General features: G+C 45.9%; 1 protein-coding gene and 1 long non-coding RNA gene across 2 annotated transcripts in view; one reads left to right on the top strand and one right to left on the bottom strand.

Moving 5' to 3' along the window:
* Positions 1-7,689, top strand: part of LFNG (LFNG O-fucosylpeptide 3-beta-N-acetylglucosaminyltransferase) — a 32,934-nt gene extending 25,245 nt beyond the window's left edge. Inside the window, exons 4-8 of the mRNA XM_081889306.1 lie at positions 280-433; positions 1,663-1,748; positions 2,524-2,689; positions 4,940-5,025; positions 6,162-7,689. Of these exons, the coding sequence (XP_081745432.1) occupies positions 280-433; positions 1,663-1,748; positions 2,524-2,689; positions 4,940-5,025; positions 6,162-6,228 (559 nt within the window). The 3' untranslated portion in view covers positions 6,229-7,689. The remainder of the gene's footprint in view (positions 1-279; positions 434-1,662; positions 1,749-2,523; positions 2,690-4,939; positions 5,026-6,161) is intronic.
* On the bottom strand, positions 7,318-9,244 carry LOC309357292. Its single transcript, XR_014163055.1, has 2 exons — positions 8,010-9,244; positions 7,318-7,851 (listed from the first exon to the last, which is right to left on the bottom strand). It is a non-coding gene; the product is annotated as an uncharacterized lncRNA (long non-coding RNA).
* Positions 9,245-15,565: the final 6,321 nt, after the last annotated feature.

The following is a 15,565-nucleotide window of genomic DNA, read 5'->3' as shown; positions in this document are numbered from 1 at the left end:
TGTTCTTAAAGCTGATGTTTAAGCCTGTGATAAAGGAGTGTCCCCAAATTTGCTTACAGATCTGAAATAAAATGTCTGTATTTCTGTTCTTTTGTCTTTTATGATTCGTTCTTGGAATGTATTTTAATCCCAGCAATAAAAATAAATAAAGCTAAGAAACTCCTGTTTTCCGCTAAAGTTTTAAAATGCCTTTTGGCTAGGAATCCTAGTCAAACCAAAGTTGAAATTATTTGGCCCCCTCCTAACCTGTTCCCCTCTCGTTGTCGTTTGCTGCATCAGGTGGTTTTGCCACATGGACGATGACAATTACGTCAATGTTCGAGCGCTGATCAAACTGCTCTCCAGTTATCCTCACACGCAAGACATCTACATCGGAAAACCAAGCCTGGATAGGCCCATCCAGGCCACGGAGAGGATTAGCGAGAACAAGATGGTAAGCGAACAGGGGAGCTGGAGAAAAATACTTTCACTTAGACCACATTCACATACTCCATACATTTAAAGCACTACAGTTGATTCTCCGTCTCTCAGGTATCTATAGAAAATGATTCAAAACATCCAATCCTGTGGGAATATTCAGGGAGGCAGGAGAGGATATATTGCTTATTAATATCCTTCCTAATTTACACTAGCAAGTTCTATAATTTAGCAGAGATCTACACTCCCCTTTTTAAACATACAACAGATAGCTGGTTGCAGGCTTAAGCCTTTCACTATTAGGTTCTTGGTAAGTTCCCTTATGGGATGCGGGTGGTGCTGTGGTCTAAACCACTGAGCCTAGGGCTTGCCAATCGGAAGGTCGGCGGTTCGAATCCCCGCGACAGGGTGAGCTCCCGTTGCTCGGTCCCTGCTCCTGCCAACCTAGCAGTTCGAAAGCACCTCAAAGTGCAAGTAGATAAATAGGTACCACTCCGGCGGGAAGATAAACGGTGTTTTCATGCGCTGCTCTGGTTCACCAGAAGCGGCTTAGTCATGCTGGCCACATGACCTGGAAGCTGTCTGGACAAACACTGGATCCCTCAGCCTATAGAGTGAGATGAGTGTGCAACCCCAGAGTCATCCGCAACTGGGGTACCTTTACCTTTACTAAGTTCCCTTATATCCCTCTTAAAAGAATGGACATGCCACAATCTTGTGTAAAGTACATAAAAGAAGTTTACTCACATCATCAGTTCACAGTTGGATCCCTGAAGGCAGACTTAGTTACATATACATGTGGGTCTATCCCATATGGAGATAGCCCCTTTGTCCTCTGTTGGCTGAAAGCTGAGCCAACAGAGTATCTCTAGCTAAAAAGCTGCTGGTCCAACGACAGAGGAAGTCAAAGGGGTGTGTGTGTGTGTGTGTGTGTGTGTGTGTGTGTGTGTGTGCTGCGTGCCTTGTCCTTTTTGTTACCTGGACAGGTAAGGTCACGCCCACCTCTAGTCACATGCTGAAGGAAGTATGTCCTAGTCAGGAGGAAAAAGGAAGTTTTCAACTGACTGGACCAAACATTCCCCCTGCATGTCCACTCTAGGAAAAGAAGGAATGTTGTACTTGACTGCTACTTGTCTATCACATCCCACAAATACAAGATGACAAGATGACACATTCCACTTTCTCTAGAGCAGTATTTTCTTCTGTATTGGTTTTGACTCTTGACTCTTTTCTTGCCCCACACAGCATCCGGTCCACTTCTGGTTTGCCACGGGGGGCGCTGGTTTCTGCATCAGCCGTGGGCTGGCGCTGAAGATGAGCCCTTGGGCGAGGTGAGCGGTTGACATTGGAGAGTGCTGTGTTTGCTACCCTGAGCTCTCGGATCACTACTATTTATGCCTTAGCTGGTCATGAACATGAGTGCTTGTTCCCACCTTGCAAATGTAAAACACATCGCTGGGGCAGGGGATATTTTTTGGGGGGACCACCTAAGAAAGAGGTCAGCCCACCCCTTTCCTTTTTATTGCAGTTGTTAGAATTATTTTTGTTACTATTTAACACCCATAAAGCACCTAATATTTTCTTAAGTGCTGTACGTGTAATAAATTTTATACAGTCGTACCTCGGAATCCGTTCCAGAAGTCCATTTGACTTCCAAAACATTTGGAAACCAAAGCGTGCCTTCTGATTGGCTGCAGGAAGCTCCTGCAGCCAATCGGAAGCCGCGCCGGACGTTTGGCTTCCGAAAACCGTTCGAAAACCAGGACACTCACGTCCGGGTTTCGATTGTTTGGGAGCTGATCTGTTCGGGAGCCAAGGCGTTCGAGATTGAAGGTACGGCTGTACAGGGGAATTCCCTGCTTATGTGAGGATTCAATTCTGGGTTCCCTGCAAGTCCTTTGCCCCTGGAGGTGCCTGTAGATTTTTTTAAAAAAGCTGTATGTAATATTGAGGGGTTTTATGTTATTTTTCATATTTAAAAAAAATAAGGTTTTGGTAAATTGGGGTGGGGGAAAGCAATTCTCCTCCTATCTTCATTAGGGAGCCTTGCTCGTTGTTAAGTCCCCCACCATATCAAAGTCTTGCTTCTTCCACAATCCTCTACAGCGGCGGACACTTCATGAGCACCGCAGAAAAGATTCGCCTCCCGGACGACTGCACCATCGGCTACATCATAGAATCTGTGCTGGGTGTGAAGCTGATCCGAAGTAATCTCTTCCATTCCCATTTAGAGAACCTCCACCAAGTGCCCAAGACAGAGATTCACGTTCAGGTAAAAAACGAGAAATAATAAACCAGTGTTTCCAAACTTAAGCGTGATTGCGTATCCCTTTTGAGTGTTTTCGTCTTGCCAGCGTATCCCTTCCCGGGTGTGGATAATTTGAGGGCAGTTTCAATAATGCTATTGTTTTCTGTAGGGGGGGGGGAAGCTATGGCAAAGTAAAATAGAAAATTCAGCTGTGAAATGCTTAGGTGTACGTCTGCTCCTGAAGATGCTTGAGACATATTACAATAAAATGGCAATCTGTGTGAGCCTGGAGGCTTTCTCCCCCCCGCCCAATGCCACAGTGCTTTACAATATCTACGCTCCTTCCTGCCTGTTCCAGTTGTCATGTTACATGGGAACTGTGAGCACAGGGTGTGGGTAGGGCATGTGCACACATCTTTGCGCGCTGCTCATGGCTGCACTGTCAGCAATATCCAAGGCAACACAACGACCAAGTACAACAATGCAATATCAATATAAACTCTTTATAATGTCTATACGAAACATTGAACAATATGAGTGTTATGTACTGAAGTTCTCACCCTGGGCCAGCAGGGGGATACTGTAGATAGTTATGCAAATAAGGGATCGAAAGTGACGTTCAGTGATTGGATAGTTTTAGAAAATTGCTACAGTTACGTTGTACTGGAACGTTATATAAGCAGGGTGACTGAACCCTTCAGTTCAGTTCTGTTCTGCCTGTGAATAAACAAGAGCTGTTTGAAGAATCACTGTGTCGTCCGATATGTTCACCCACAACTTAACAATGAGAAACCAAATAAACAGAAATCTTATAAATCTCTGAAAGTCACTAAATGTGCACTCTTGATGGATTCTCTTGAAAACATAGAACCAAATAAACATAAGTCTTATAAGTCTCTCAAAGTCTTTGTAGACTATGCAAGCCTCTGAAAGAAGCAGTGGGTCAGATTCTTATCTGAGGAGAACAAGCCGTAAAGCTTTGTTTTATGACGTCCAACGCTGCCGAAGTGGTCCACAAACAGACGTAGTGAACAGTGATTCCTGATACACTCAGTTTCATAGAATTCTTCTTCAGCACAGCAGAAGGATACAGAAATGCTTCATAAACCCATCTGTATGGTGAATGGAATTCTATAACAACAATATCTATGGAGCAGTGGTCATAAAGTGTTGTACTTGGTCATCGTGTTGCCTTGGATATTACTGTACTGACAATTGTTTGCAACACAGGTGTTTAGTTGTTTGGTTACTTGTGGCTGAACTGTGTCAGAATTATCCTCAAACAGAAGTTTTCAGTGGTGCTGCTTTAAATCACAGGGGTCCAGTGTCTAAAAACTGGGACCCCCAACATGGCAACTGTGGGCACCGTGGTACCCTCAGACACCCCATGATGCCCTCCTAGCTCCCTTGCTCATTACTATTTTTAATTTTTTTAATTAAGCTCTTTTGGCTCTTGTTTGGTTGGCAGGGGCTGGAGGGGTTGTTATTTTGTCTGTGTTACATTTTGTGGCTGGCACAGGCGTTTTGCCTATTTGGGGGAAGGGCTTCCTATCAGTTTTTCCTTTTGTGAAGTGTGTGTGTATGAGAGAGAGAGAGAGAGAGAGTGAATGAATGAATGAATGACACATGGAAATCTTAGGAGCTTTAAACATATATACAGCCTAGGACCCTCGTACCTACGGGACTGCCTCTCCTGGTATGTCCCACAGAGGACCTTACGGCCTTCAAATAAAAACATCTTGGAGGTCCCGGGCCACAGGGAGGTCAGACTGGCCTCAACCAGAGCCAGGGCTTTTTCGGCCGTGGCCCCGGTCTGGTGGAACACTTTGTCACAAGAGACCATGGCCCTGCGGGACTTGACATCTTTCTGCAGGGCCTGCAAGACAGAGCTGTTCCGCCTGGCCTTTCCGTCTGACCCCCTCCTTCTGTAATCCTCATAGAACTCTAGCCCAATGGTTGCCATTAATTTGATTTTGAATTGATTTTAAATTGAATTGATTTTAGAATGCTGTGTTACTTTTATTGTTGTTAGCCGCTCTGAGCCCGGCTTCGGCTGGGGAGGGCGGGATATAAATAAAATTATTATTATTATTATTACTACTACTTTATATATATTTAAAGCTCCGAAGATTTCCAGATGTATTCTTTCTTTGTTCCCAACGTGTCGGGAACCTTAAGTCTTGAGAGAAAGATCTTAATTCAGCCAAGTGGACATACGAGCCCCTTCCTCATTTCATCAAGTCAATCTTTGTGTGCTCTCTCTCCCCTGCCCAGGTGACCTTGAGCTATGGGATGTTTGAAAACAAGAGGAACTCCATCCATATCAAGGGAGCTTTCTCCGTGGAGGAGGATCCGTCCAGGTGAGCAGCGGGTGTCTCTCCCCTCCTGCATACTAGTTACTGTATTTTTCGCCCCATAGGACGCACCGGCCCATAGGACGCACCAAGTTTTTTGGGGGGGAAATAAAGAAAAATAATTATTCCCCCCCAGGCGCTTGTGGGGCCGGCAGCAGGGAGAAGCGCTCTTCTCCCCGCTGCCCGCCTGCAGAGCAGGTCCCGGGACAGCGGGAAGACGCGCTGCTCCTCCCCGCTGTCCCCGGAGCTTGCGGGGCTGGCGGCGGGGAGAAGCACGCGTCTCCCCGCCGTCAGCCTCCAAACCACATCGGGAGGCAGCGGGATGGCAGCGTTCCGCCTCCCCGCTGTCCCCCGACCTTGTGGGCCTGGCGCTGCGGCTCTCCTGAAGCCTGCATTCACCCCATTGGACGCACACATATTTCCCCTTTTAAAGCACTAGAACAGGCATAGGCAAACTCTGGCCCTCCAGATGTTTGGGACTACAATTCCCATCATCCCTAGCTAACAGGACCAGTAGTCAGGGATGATGGGAATTGTAGTCCCAGACATTTGGAGGGACAGAGTTTGCCTATGCCTGCACTAGAATATCACTTTGAGCAACTGTGGCTCCCCCCAAAGAATTCTGGGAGCTGTAGTTTATCAAAGGTGCTGAGAGTTGTTCAGAGGCTCCTATTCCTCTCCCAGATCTACAGTTCCTTGAGGAGAGGAATTGATTGATAAACAGCTCTGGGAAGAGATTGGGGCCTCCTAACTCTCAGCACCCTTGATAAACTACAGCTCCCAGAATTCTTTGGGGGGAAGCCAGGGCTGCTTGAAGTGGTATCACAGCGCCTTAAACGTAGGGTGTGAATGCGGCCAAATCTCTTAGCCTAACCTACCTCAAAAGGTGATCATCAGGAATAAAACAGGGCAGGGGAGAGAGACAAAGAACCACGAGCTCTTTAAAGGGGAAATACTGGATCTAAAAGCTATAGATAACTTGCTCTATAATTAGAAAGGTACCACTGATTTTCATCAGGGAGCAGATTTTAAATCTGTTTCAACCTGGCTAAATGTTACAGCCCTAATCAATACTGTGCCACTGATGATGGGGATTATAATTTTTGGGATGTCGCTGATATACCTCCTCCTCTCTCTCGCAGGTTCCGTACCGTCCACTGTATGCTGTATGCGGACACTCCGTGGTGTCCTCGCAATGCAGTTTACTAAGAGACAAGGTGTCCCCTTCTTAACCTCGTCCCGAGTTTTCCCGGTATCCGAAGAGCTCGTGGGACCTGTGCATTTGCGTGTGTGTTTCCTTTGCTGTGAGGCTGTTGGCGCTTAATTACTGTGGTTAATTCACAGTGTACGTGTGTTTTATAGGCTGCTGTGCGGCCCCTTCTTCTCTCATCCGGCCCTGAGATGCTGAGACGTTTTTGGGCTCCCCCTGCTATTTGCCCCTGTTGATGGGGCAAGCGGGTTTTACTCTGGGCAAGGAGGAACTGCCCTTACAACCCTCATCTCTTAGGTGAGTGGTTCTGGCTGTTTGTACAGGTGTAAACTGACTGAAAACCCCCACCTGAACAAGCAGCCTGGGCATTTCTGAATATTGCTTTGCAGTGTTCTTGTAAGAAGTTGTTTGTTTGCTTTTCCACGACCACCATTACTGCTGTGTTCCCCCCCTCCCCCCGCTCCCTTGCTGCTGAATTTGTAAAAGCAGTGTTGGAATGAACGAACAAAAACACAGGGTGCAATTCAGTCCAGAGTTAAAGCACCAAAGGGAAAAAAACAAAATCAAAACCTATGGACTTCACGGGGAAAACTGATCATCTTCATAGATCTCACCCATTAACGATCAATTGGGTACTTCCCAAGTGCCAAACACTGAGCTGGGGTATGCCTTAAATCGGTGGCAGAGAACCTATGGCCATGTCCCAGATGTGCTTGAACTCCCAACCAAGAAGCCCAGCAGCCAACATGGCCAATGGGCAGAGATGATGGGGAACTGAATCTAGCAACATCTGTAGGACCACAGGCTAGCCACCAGTTGCCTTAAACCAGGTGCAGGGAATCTGCAGCCTTCCAGATGTTGCTGGACTACAACTCTCGGTCAGCAAGCATAGCCAGTACAGATGGGAGTTGCAGTTCAGCAACATCTGGGGCTCCGTGGGGTCCCTGCACTTGCCTCGAACCTTTCACTGCCATCCGCTCTCCATCTTGGATTCCTAAATGCCCCTTTAATTGTTCCTCCCTGCTTATTAGGCTCCGGATAACTGTTCAGATGAAGGTTTACAAACTAAAGTTTGTAATTTTTTTAAAAAATGCTCCTTTTTTGGAATTTCCCCCCTCTCCATAGTGAATGAGTGAGTGAGTGTGTTCTGTATTTTATACAAATAATGCTCGGTTTTCTGAACTGTTGCTTCTAGAGCTGGTCCCTTGGACTCCCAGCTTTTATGGTTGCACTGAAAGGAGAAAGTCTGGACTCAGCCTCTTGGCAAACTCTACTTCCTTGCCTACAGCTCAATTGTATGAGGATTTATGCTCCACCAAACATGGCGGGGACTTCCTTGGAAGTAAACAGGCGTAGGATTCAGTGTTTCTCAAACTTGGGTACCCAGCTGTTGTTGGACTACAACTCCCACCATCCCTAGTGATCTGGACCAGTGGCCAGGGCTGATGGGAATTGTAGTCCAACAACTGCTGGGGACCCCAAGTTAGAGAGAAACTGAGTTAGCTTTATGGAAGCACTGTAACGTTTAGCAGCATAATTTTGTATACGTTTACTTGGAAGGAATTCTGGGGCAGTTGATAGGGACTTAGTCCTGGGTAGGATTGTGAATTCCATACAAGTGACTTGACTTTACCCAACGGGTAAGAGTTTCCTTTACGGTTTAATGAGAAGTGGCATGAATTACTATTTTTCTGCCATGCCTTCTCATATGCGATGAAAACCTTTGGGGGGCCTGGTTTTGTGTGACTTCCACTTAGCAAGGACAGTCACCTGCCTCCACCTTCTCTCTTCCTTCAGTGCAACATCTTTTGCCCACCTGTCGTGGAGCATCTTCTCCAGGGGCGATTAAAAAACATCTTACCTGGTTGTGTCTCCTCTTGATGCGGAGACTGCTGCTCTAGCCCAAGCGCTCAACAAGAGGTCACATTCTCGTACGCCAGTGTCCAGCCTCTTGTGCAAAGACCAGGGGAGTGTTTGCTTCCTGGATTCTTGGGCATGTTCAGAGAACTGTAAGCTTCCATTCCAAATGGGAAGGAAAAAGAATTGGCCCACACTGGGTAGTGTTTGTAAATATCTTATTGCAACAGTGTTATTTACTGTGCCCTTTTTGTGTAGCTTTTGTAAATCGTAGATTTTCTATTAAATATTTTTTTCCTGTGGATCAGAAAAAAAATAATTTTATAAAATCTGTTTTTAAAAAAATGAAATGGGGAGGGCCAGGGCGTCTTTTGTGACTATCACTTATCCTTAATTTATATGTCCCAGTATCTGGGAAATTGTTTGGGGTGTGTGTATGTATGTTGTGTGTGTTTTTAAATGAGGAAAATAGAGGGGGGGGGGGAAATATAACAAGGACAAATGTTCTCAGGGAATTAAACCTGATTGTTACCATGGAAACTGTGGTAACCATCCTTTCTTTTGCTGTTAATAAAGCAGTTTTTTTGGCTGATTAATGTCATTTGACTGTGGTGTTTTGTGTGTGGCGCATGTAGGGAATAAGATCACACATCCTTTGCTGCAAGATGTAACGAGAGTAGTGGCCAAACAGGAGCTGCAACACAGTGTTGCAGTACTGCCTTTCAGGATCCCAGACAGTGGTGAGGTGGAGAAGGAACATTTTTTGGGGGGGGGTTAGTGGCTGGAGGACTGCAGCAGATATTTCACCTACAGGAGAAATATTTGACTCTATTGTAAGCTTAGAATATCGGACCGCCTGTACCTATTCATTTACCTGGCAAGAGCCTTGCCTGCATTTTATCTCTTTACATTAAATAAGGTGCAATAAGCAGAGATGGTTCTAGGTTTCAGAGGGTCTCAGGCAAGGTGTGCACCATCTTCCTGTGCTTAACAGACCTGGTCAGAAGTAGCCGGGGTGGGGGTAAGAGGGAACGAGAGCTTTTTTTCCTGGTGGGTGAAAGAAAAAGGGAGCCATTAGCTCCTGCTCCATGTTTACTGCCCTATATGAATGGAGAATGGATCCTTTTTTCTTTGACTGATCAGGAAGAAGTTGGGATTCCTTGTCTTCGTCTTCCACGTGTTCTTAGAAGAGTTTGGATTTGATATCCCGCCTTTCACTCCCTTTAAGGAGTCTCAAAGCGGCTAACATTCTCCTTTCCCTTCCTCCCCCACAACAAACACTCTGTGAGGTGAGTGGGGCTGAGAGACTTCAGAGAAGTGTGACTGGCCCAAGGTCACCCAGCAGCTGCATGTGGAGGAGCGGAGACTCGAACCCGGTTCCCCAGATTACGAGTCTACTGCTCTTAACCACTACACCACACTGGCTCCTGGGATCCTGACCTAGTGATGCCACTCAGAATCTGACACAATTGCCTTACAGCCTGCTAGTTCTGAATGGGCCTCACCAATATGTCCACATTTGTTGCCCAACCATCCTCGGTTGATAGCCCAGCCAGAGATTGCTACACCACATGGACCGCCCTCTCCTCCCAATAAATGGTGCGCACACAGCTACTTTCTCTGTTACATTTACAGAATAATACCATATTTGCACAATAATAAATAATAATAATAAATTAATTTATACCCCACCCTTCCCGGTTCAGAAAACCAGGCTCAGGGCGGCTAACAACATATTTTAAAAACTTAATTGATGCAACAAAAAACAGCATAAACTACAGTATAAAACATGAATAACAATAAATTCAGAATTCAAAAATCAATTTAGGGGGATAATCCACCCAATAAACATTAGATGATCACCAAGGCTGAGCTGGCTAAATTAGTCCTATTTGGGCCAGCGAGGAGACCAGGGCAGAATTAGCTGTGGGATCCCAGAGCAGGTAATCTTCATAAAAAGGGGAGAGGGAGGGAAGGAAGATAAATAAAAGATCAGGCTAAGTTCAAATTGAAAACCAGGCAGAATAGCTCTGTCTTCCAGGCCCTGCGGAAGGAAGTTAAATCCTGCAGGGCCCTGGTCTGATGAGACAGAGCATTCCACCAGGTCGGAGCCATCACTGAGAAGGCCCTGGCCCTGGTGGAGGATAGTCTGGCTTCCTTAGCGCCCGGGACCTCTAAACTATGATTATTCATGGACCTTAAGGTCCTCTGTGGGGCAGATCAGGAGAGGTGGTCCCTTCCTGTGGTTTCCAGCAACTTGTATTCAGAAGTGTTGCTGACTCCAATTGCGGGGGCAGAGCAGAGCCATCACAACTAGTAGCTATCGCTAGCTCTCTCCTCCACCAATACATATAATCCTCTTCAAAGCCATCCTATTTGGTGGCCATCACTGGTTTCTGCAGGAGGGCGTTCCACAGTTCAGCTACATGCCCTGTGTGAATAAGTGTTTTGCTTTATCCATCCCGTCTTGTCCAATGTTGAGCTTCATGGGATGCCTACAAGTTCTGCTATTACGACACACACAGAAAAATCTATATTCTCCATGCTATTTGTCCTACAAACTTCTGTGAGTTGGGGCAAAACTCTGGTGCCGTCCCCCGAACCCCACATTCCACCTCTGCTCTCTCTCATTTCTCAGCTAAAGACTGGTAGAAAACAACAACAATGCGCACACAGAGGCACAAGCACAGTGCGCTCATTTCAGAAACCCATTCTGGGTGTATGGATTGGCAGTAGCCAATGTGTGTTGCCTTAAAACCGAGACTCTCCACAATGCCTTTAAAAGTAAAAAAAATCTCACCCATCAGAAACTATTTGCATTATGCTGCAAAGCACACTTTCATTCTCGCATGTCAGTGGAATGGTCTGCGTGTGGGGTGGTGGTGGGGATGATATATGGACTCTGGCTGGGAAAAGCCAGCTCCTGTTGTTTGCTTTGTAATGGTTCAGCAACCCAGAACAGCCATGATAACGGCTGGGCTGGCTCTCCACGGTCCAGCAGTGAGGGTTGGGTGCTTGCCACCGGAGGAAGCCGTTTTTCATCACTGTCTGGCCAGCGGCTGCAGCCTCTGGAATAAATCTTCTGTCCCATAGCGAGCCAGATTTGATGGCTAGCCAGCAGTGTTATCAGAACAGCAGTATATCCTGGAAAAATCTACCTTCGGCTCACATTAGAAATAGACCTCGCAATGTATTCAAGAGGCAGTAAGCATTAATCTACAGAGAGCAAAAGAGCAAACCTCTTGAGCAAGATTTAAGTCAGCCTGCCAGGCAACTGGACTGGGATTTGTGCTCTGGCCTTCCAGTGCCAGTCAACCTCCAATTTCCTCTAACCCTTTATGATACAAATATCCATGAGCTAACCCCTAAACTAATACTTTGAGCTATGCAGAACAGCTCTATCAACGGCAATTGGTCATGATGGCTATATAGAACCTCCAGGTGAAGGCGCAGGCTATCTTTGAGGATCGACATGCATAGTACTGCTTTTAGGTGCTGCTTCAAGGCTTGCTGGTGGACATCTGATTAGCCTCTGCATTAAATGGGCCTTTGGCATGACCCAGCAGAGCTCTTATACCCCAAAGGGTACACAGTCTGGCGGCACATGATGTCCATCATCTTGCTGAAGCTAAGCAGCTCCAGGCCTGGTCAATGCGTGGAAGCTCATGGACTCTGCCTTGGTTTCTGCTCCAGGAGAAAGGTAGAAAATAAACAGAAGGGAATAAATAAATGCATGTATCAAGATTTCCCATCTCACTCCCTGAGGATGCAGTTATGCCCTTCAGGAACCACACATGACTCTGGCCAAGGGCTGCCTCCACTCTCTCATGGTTTGCTTCCCAGTCACAGCATCAAGTTGAGGAGCAACACAGCTTACACTTGAAAGCAGTGCACATGACATTGCTGTGCAAGGTACTGAAAATGCCTAAAAAGAGCTTTGAGGTGTGTGGGGGCCGATGGCCCTCCAGGTGTTGTTGGGGAGACTCCCACCAGCCCAAGCCAGCCTGGCCAGGGATCAGGGAGGAGGAGAGTTGCAGTCAAGTAGAAACCAGAAGGCCACAGGAGCCCCATGCCCTGCTTTAGTGTCCCCTACAAGAAAAACAGGGAAGTTGTACCGATACATGACCACCATACAGTCAGAAGCAGGGTGGGCGACTACCAATTTTAGTTTATTTTACGTTCCAGTTTTTCCGCATCCTGAAACTCGTTTTCCACATTGCCACTACAATCTACAATTTTTTAAAAAAGAAATCCTTCAGAATATTTGTCAGCATTTTGCTGCAAATTTGTCCCAATAAACACATTGATTAAAACACTTATTTTCTGCAAGCAATTTCTCCTAATGCATTTTTGTACGCATCCTTTGGGTGGAGACACGCATTGCAAAATTTGGAGCAGTGCAAATTTCAAAGGATAGCTGTGCTTTGGTTTGCGGCATGGTTTGAGATTTGCAACTTAGCTAAGTTTATCCTTAAATGCAATCAAAACCACATTTCTCCCTACTGAGCACATATTGTTTACCTTGATTTCATTGAAATCAGCTTATCTTTGGCCAAGCTGTAGCCAAAGTTTTGTTGGTCTACTTACTAAGATCCTGACACCCAACTGTCAGAAGAATCATCCATGCACTGGTGGAACATGTAGACCCTGCCACCTATGGGTATCTCTGCAAAACAATTCTACAGAGGTTTTGGACAATACTTCAAGTTGCGTGTTTATTTCTGTTACAAAGGAAAGGCCCAAAGGGGTCTTATGAAGTAGAAACAAAATCTTTGCCTGTATGGAGCCACTGCAAGTAAACAGGATGTCCTGTCCCAGAAAAGAGCTGCAAGATGAAAGCCTTTAATTTTATTTTATTTTTAAATTGAAGCTTTTTTTAAAAAAGCATGCGACATAGATACCAAAGTAGAAGATGGCCGCAGAAAAGGTTCTATTAAGAAAAAGAAAATGGTAGCCATGGCTGCTTATGGAATGATGAATCAACACTATAGAACTGCAACATGGCAAGAGAAGTATGGCATTCAGAAGAGACTTAAAATTAAGTTGGAATAAAAAGGCCATGCAACACTCCTAGGGGTCACATGTATGCTGCCCTGACTTCCATGTTGGAAGTAAGGCAGAATATATATCTAAACAAAGCACCAATTTCAAGTATTGCTTTTAGTTGTCAGAAAAGACGTCACAACAAACATAGTTCACACAAGTTCTGCAAGCAGGGGGCAGAAGCTAGGTTTTTTTCTACTGCATTCTTTTACAGGGACAAGAAGGTCACAGAATCGTAGAATTGGAGAGTTGGAAGGTACCCCAAGGATGATCTTGTCCAGTGCAGGAATCTCAACTAAAGTACCCATAACAGATGGCCACCCAGTCTCCTCTTTTTCAGGCTAAACATACCCAATTCCCTCAACTGTTCCTCATCAGGCTTGGTTTCCAAACCACTGATTATCTTGGTCCTCCCCCTCTGTACCCATTCCAGTTTATCAATATCCTTCTTAAATTGCAGCGCCCAGAACTGGACACAGAAGAAGAAGAGTTTGGATTTGATATCCCGCCTTTCACTCCCTTTAAGGAGTCTCAAAGCGGCTCACATTCTCCTTTCCCTTCCTCCCCCACAACAAACACTCTGTGAGGTGAGTGGGGCTGAGAGACTTCAGAGAAGTGTGACTGGCCCAAGGTCACCCAGCAGCTGCATGTGGAGGAGCAGAGACGTGAACCCGGTTCCCCAGGTATTCCAGGTGTGATCTGACCTGGAATAGAGTGATACTATTACTTCCCTTGATTGGGAAACTAGACTTCTGTTGATGCAGCCTAGAAGCGCATTAGCTTTTTTGCTGCTGCATCACTCTGTTGACGCATGTTAAGCTTGTGTCCTAGGTTCGATCTCTGATATTTCCAGGAAGAACCAGAAACGCTGACGAGCCCCTGTCCGGCAGTGTGGACTGTGCTGAGCCGGTTGCAGCAATGGACTGACTCAGTATAAGGTGGCTTCCTCTGTCTCTAAAAGCAGCGCCTGGAAATGGCAATGAGAGAAGCAGAGTGACAGGGATGAAATCCTCCCATCTTGCTGGGAGGAAAACGAAAGGCAATCTAAGAAGCAGCTGAATGGAGAAGCAGCAAAGGTCACAGAGCTGTGGTTCTCACGTTCTACTCCTTGGCGGCTGGATCATGTCTAGTAAACTATTCACCGTCCCGCAGTTGGAACACCGTCCACGAAGAAGCCATCCCACTCACCCAGCTGCTTTGTGTCCATCTCCATTGAAGATGAAGAATGATCTGGGACCAAGTCTGTGGCCCCGACCTGACGCTGGAGCGTAGAAGAAAAAACCCTAACCAGCACCAAATTTGTGTGTTGTGGCCGAGGAGTAAATGTTTTCAGCTGAGCAAAGCTTGAAGCATTGACTGTTGAATTATGCAGAATTGGCAAAACTGACGGCTAGACAGCGAGAAAAGGACAACAGTGACTTTGAAAAAGAGTGGGAACCTCTTATATTATATTTGCAGAAACAAAAAAAAACATTGACTCGACGGTAGGATGTAAATAAACATTCACACCTTTATTGATAGAGAACAATTAATGTGATGAAGGAATAATATGGTGGACTGTAAAAATCAGCAGTATATAATAAGGAGGAGAACAAATCAGAAATGGAAGCTGATGATGTGTAATACGTATGTTATTGATAAGAGATGTTTGTAATGATAGAAAAGAAAACAGTGGCGTAGCGTGGGTTGTCAGCACCCGGGGCAAGGCAAGTAATTTGCGCCCCCTAACGGCCTAACCCATGGATTTGCGCCCCCTAACCCATGGATTTGCGCCCCCTAACCCTAACCCCCATATGTTGCGCCCAGTGCGACGACCCCCCCTGCACCCCCCATGCTACGCCACTGAAAGAAAATCAATAAAAAATTCTCTCTCTATATATAGGACTCTTTCGCTACTTCCCCTCCAATGACAGAGCCCTTTGGCCAGGTCTTTCCTAAACACAGAATGTGCCAGAACTGGAGCTCCCCTGTCCAGTTCTCAGGAAAAACTCAATTGAATTTGTGTGCGTATTTGGGAGCTGAGCGTGTGGGCTAGGTACTTGGAAGCACATCACGGGGGGGGGGGATATGCTTGATAAAATTGCAGAAGTATTACACCGTCTCAAACACTTGAACTTGATTGTGTACATTCTTACTCAGACTGTAAGTTTCAGTGAATGATATGGGCCTTAATCTAAGGTTACCAGATTTTTTCCAATGAATCCAGGGACATTTTTTAGTAGGAATGATAGGATTTTGTATGGGGACTGATTTGTAAATCCGGGGACTGTCCCCTTACCTTAATCTCGAGTCAGGGCATTTGGCATTGCAGTTCCTTTAGTTTCCCTTCCCAAGTAGAAATTAAGATATCATTTACATACACAGCAAAATGAGTAGACTATACCTTCCAGAGTAGTGTGGGAAACGCTCCCTCACATCAAGAAAATCAACCTGCCT

The sequence above is a fragment of the Podarcis melisellensis genome, assembly GCF_964234715.1.
Source record: "Podarcis melisellensis genome assembly, chromosome: 14".
NCBI classification, from domain to species: domain Eukaryota; kingdom Metazoa; phylum Chordata; class Lepidosauria; order Squamata; family Lacertidae; genus Podarcis; species Podarcis melisellensis.
This window is presented reverse-complemented; position numbering and strand designations above follow the sequence as displayed.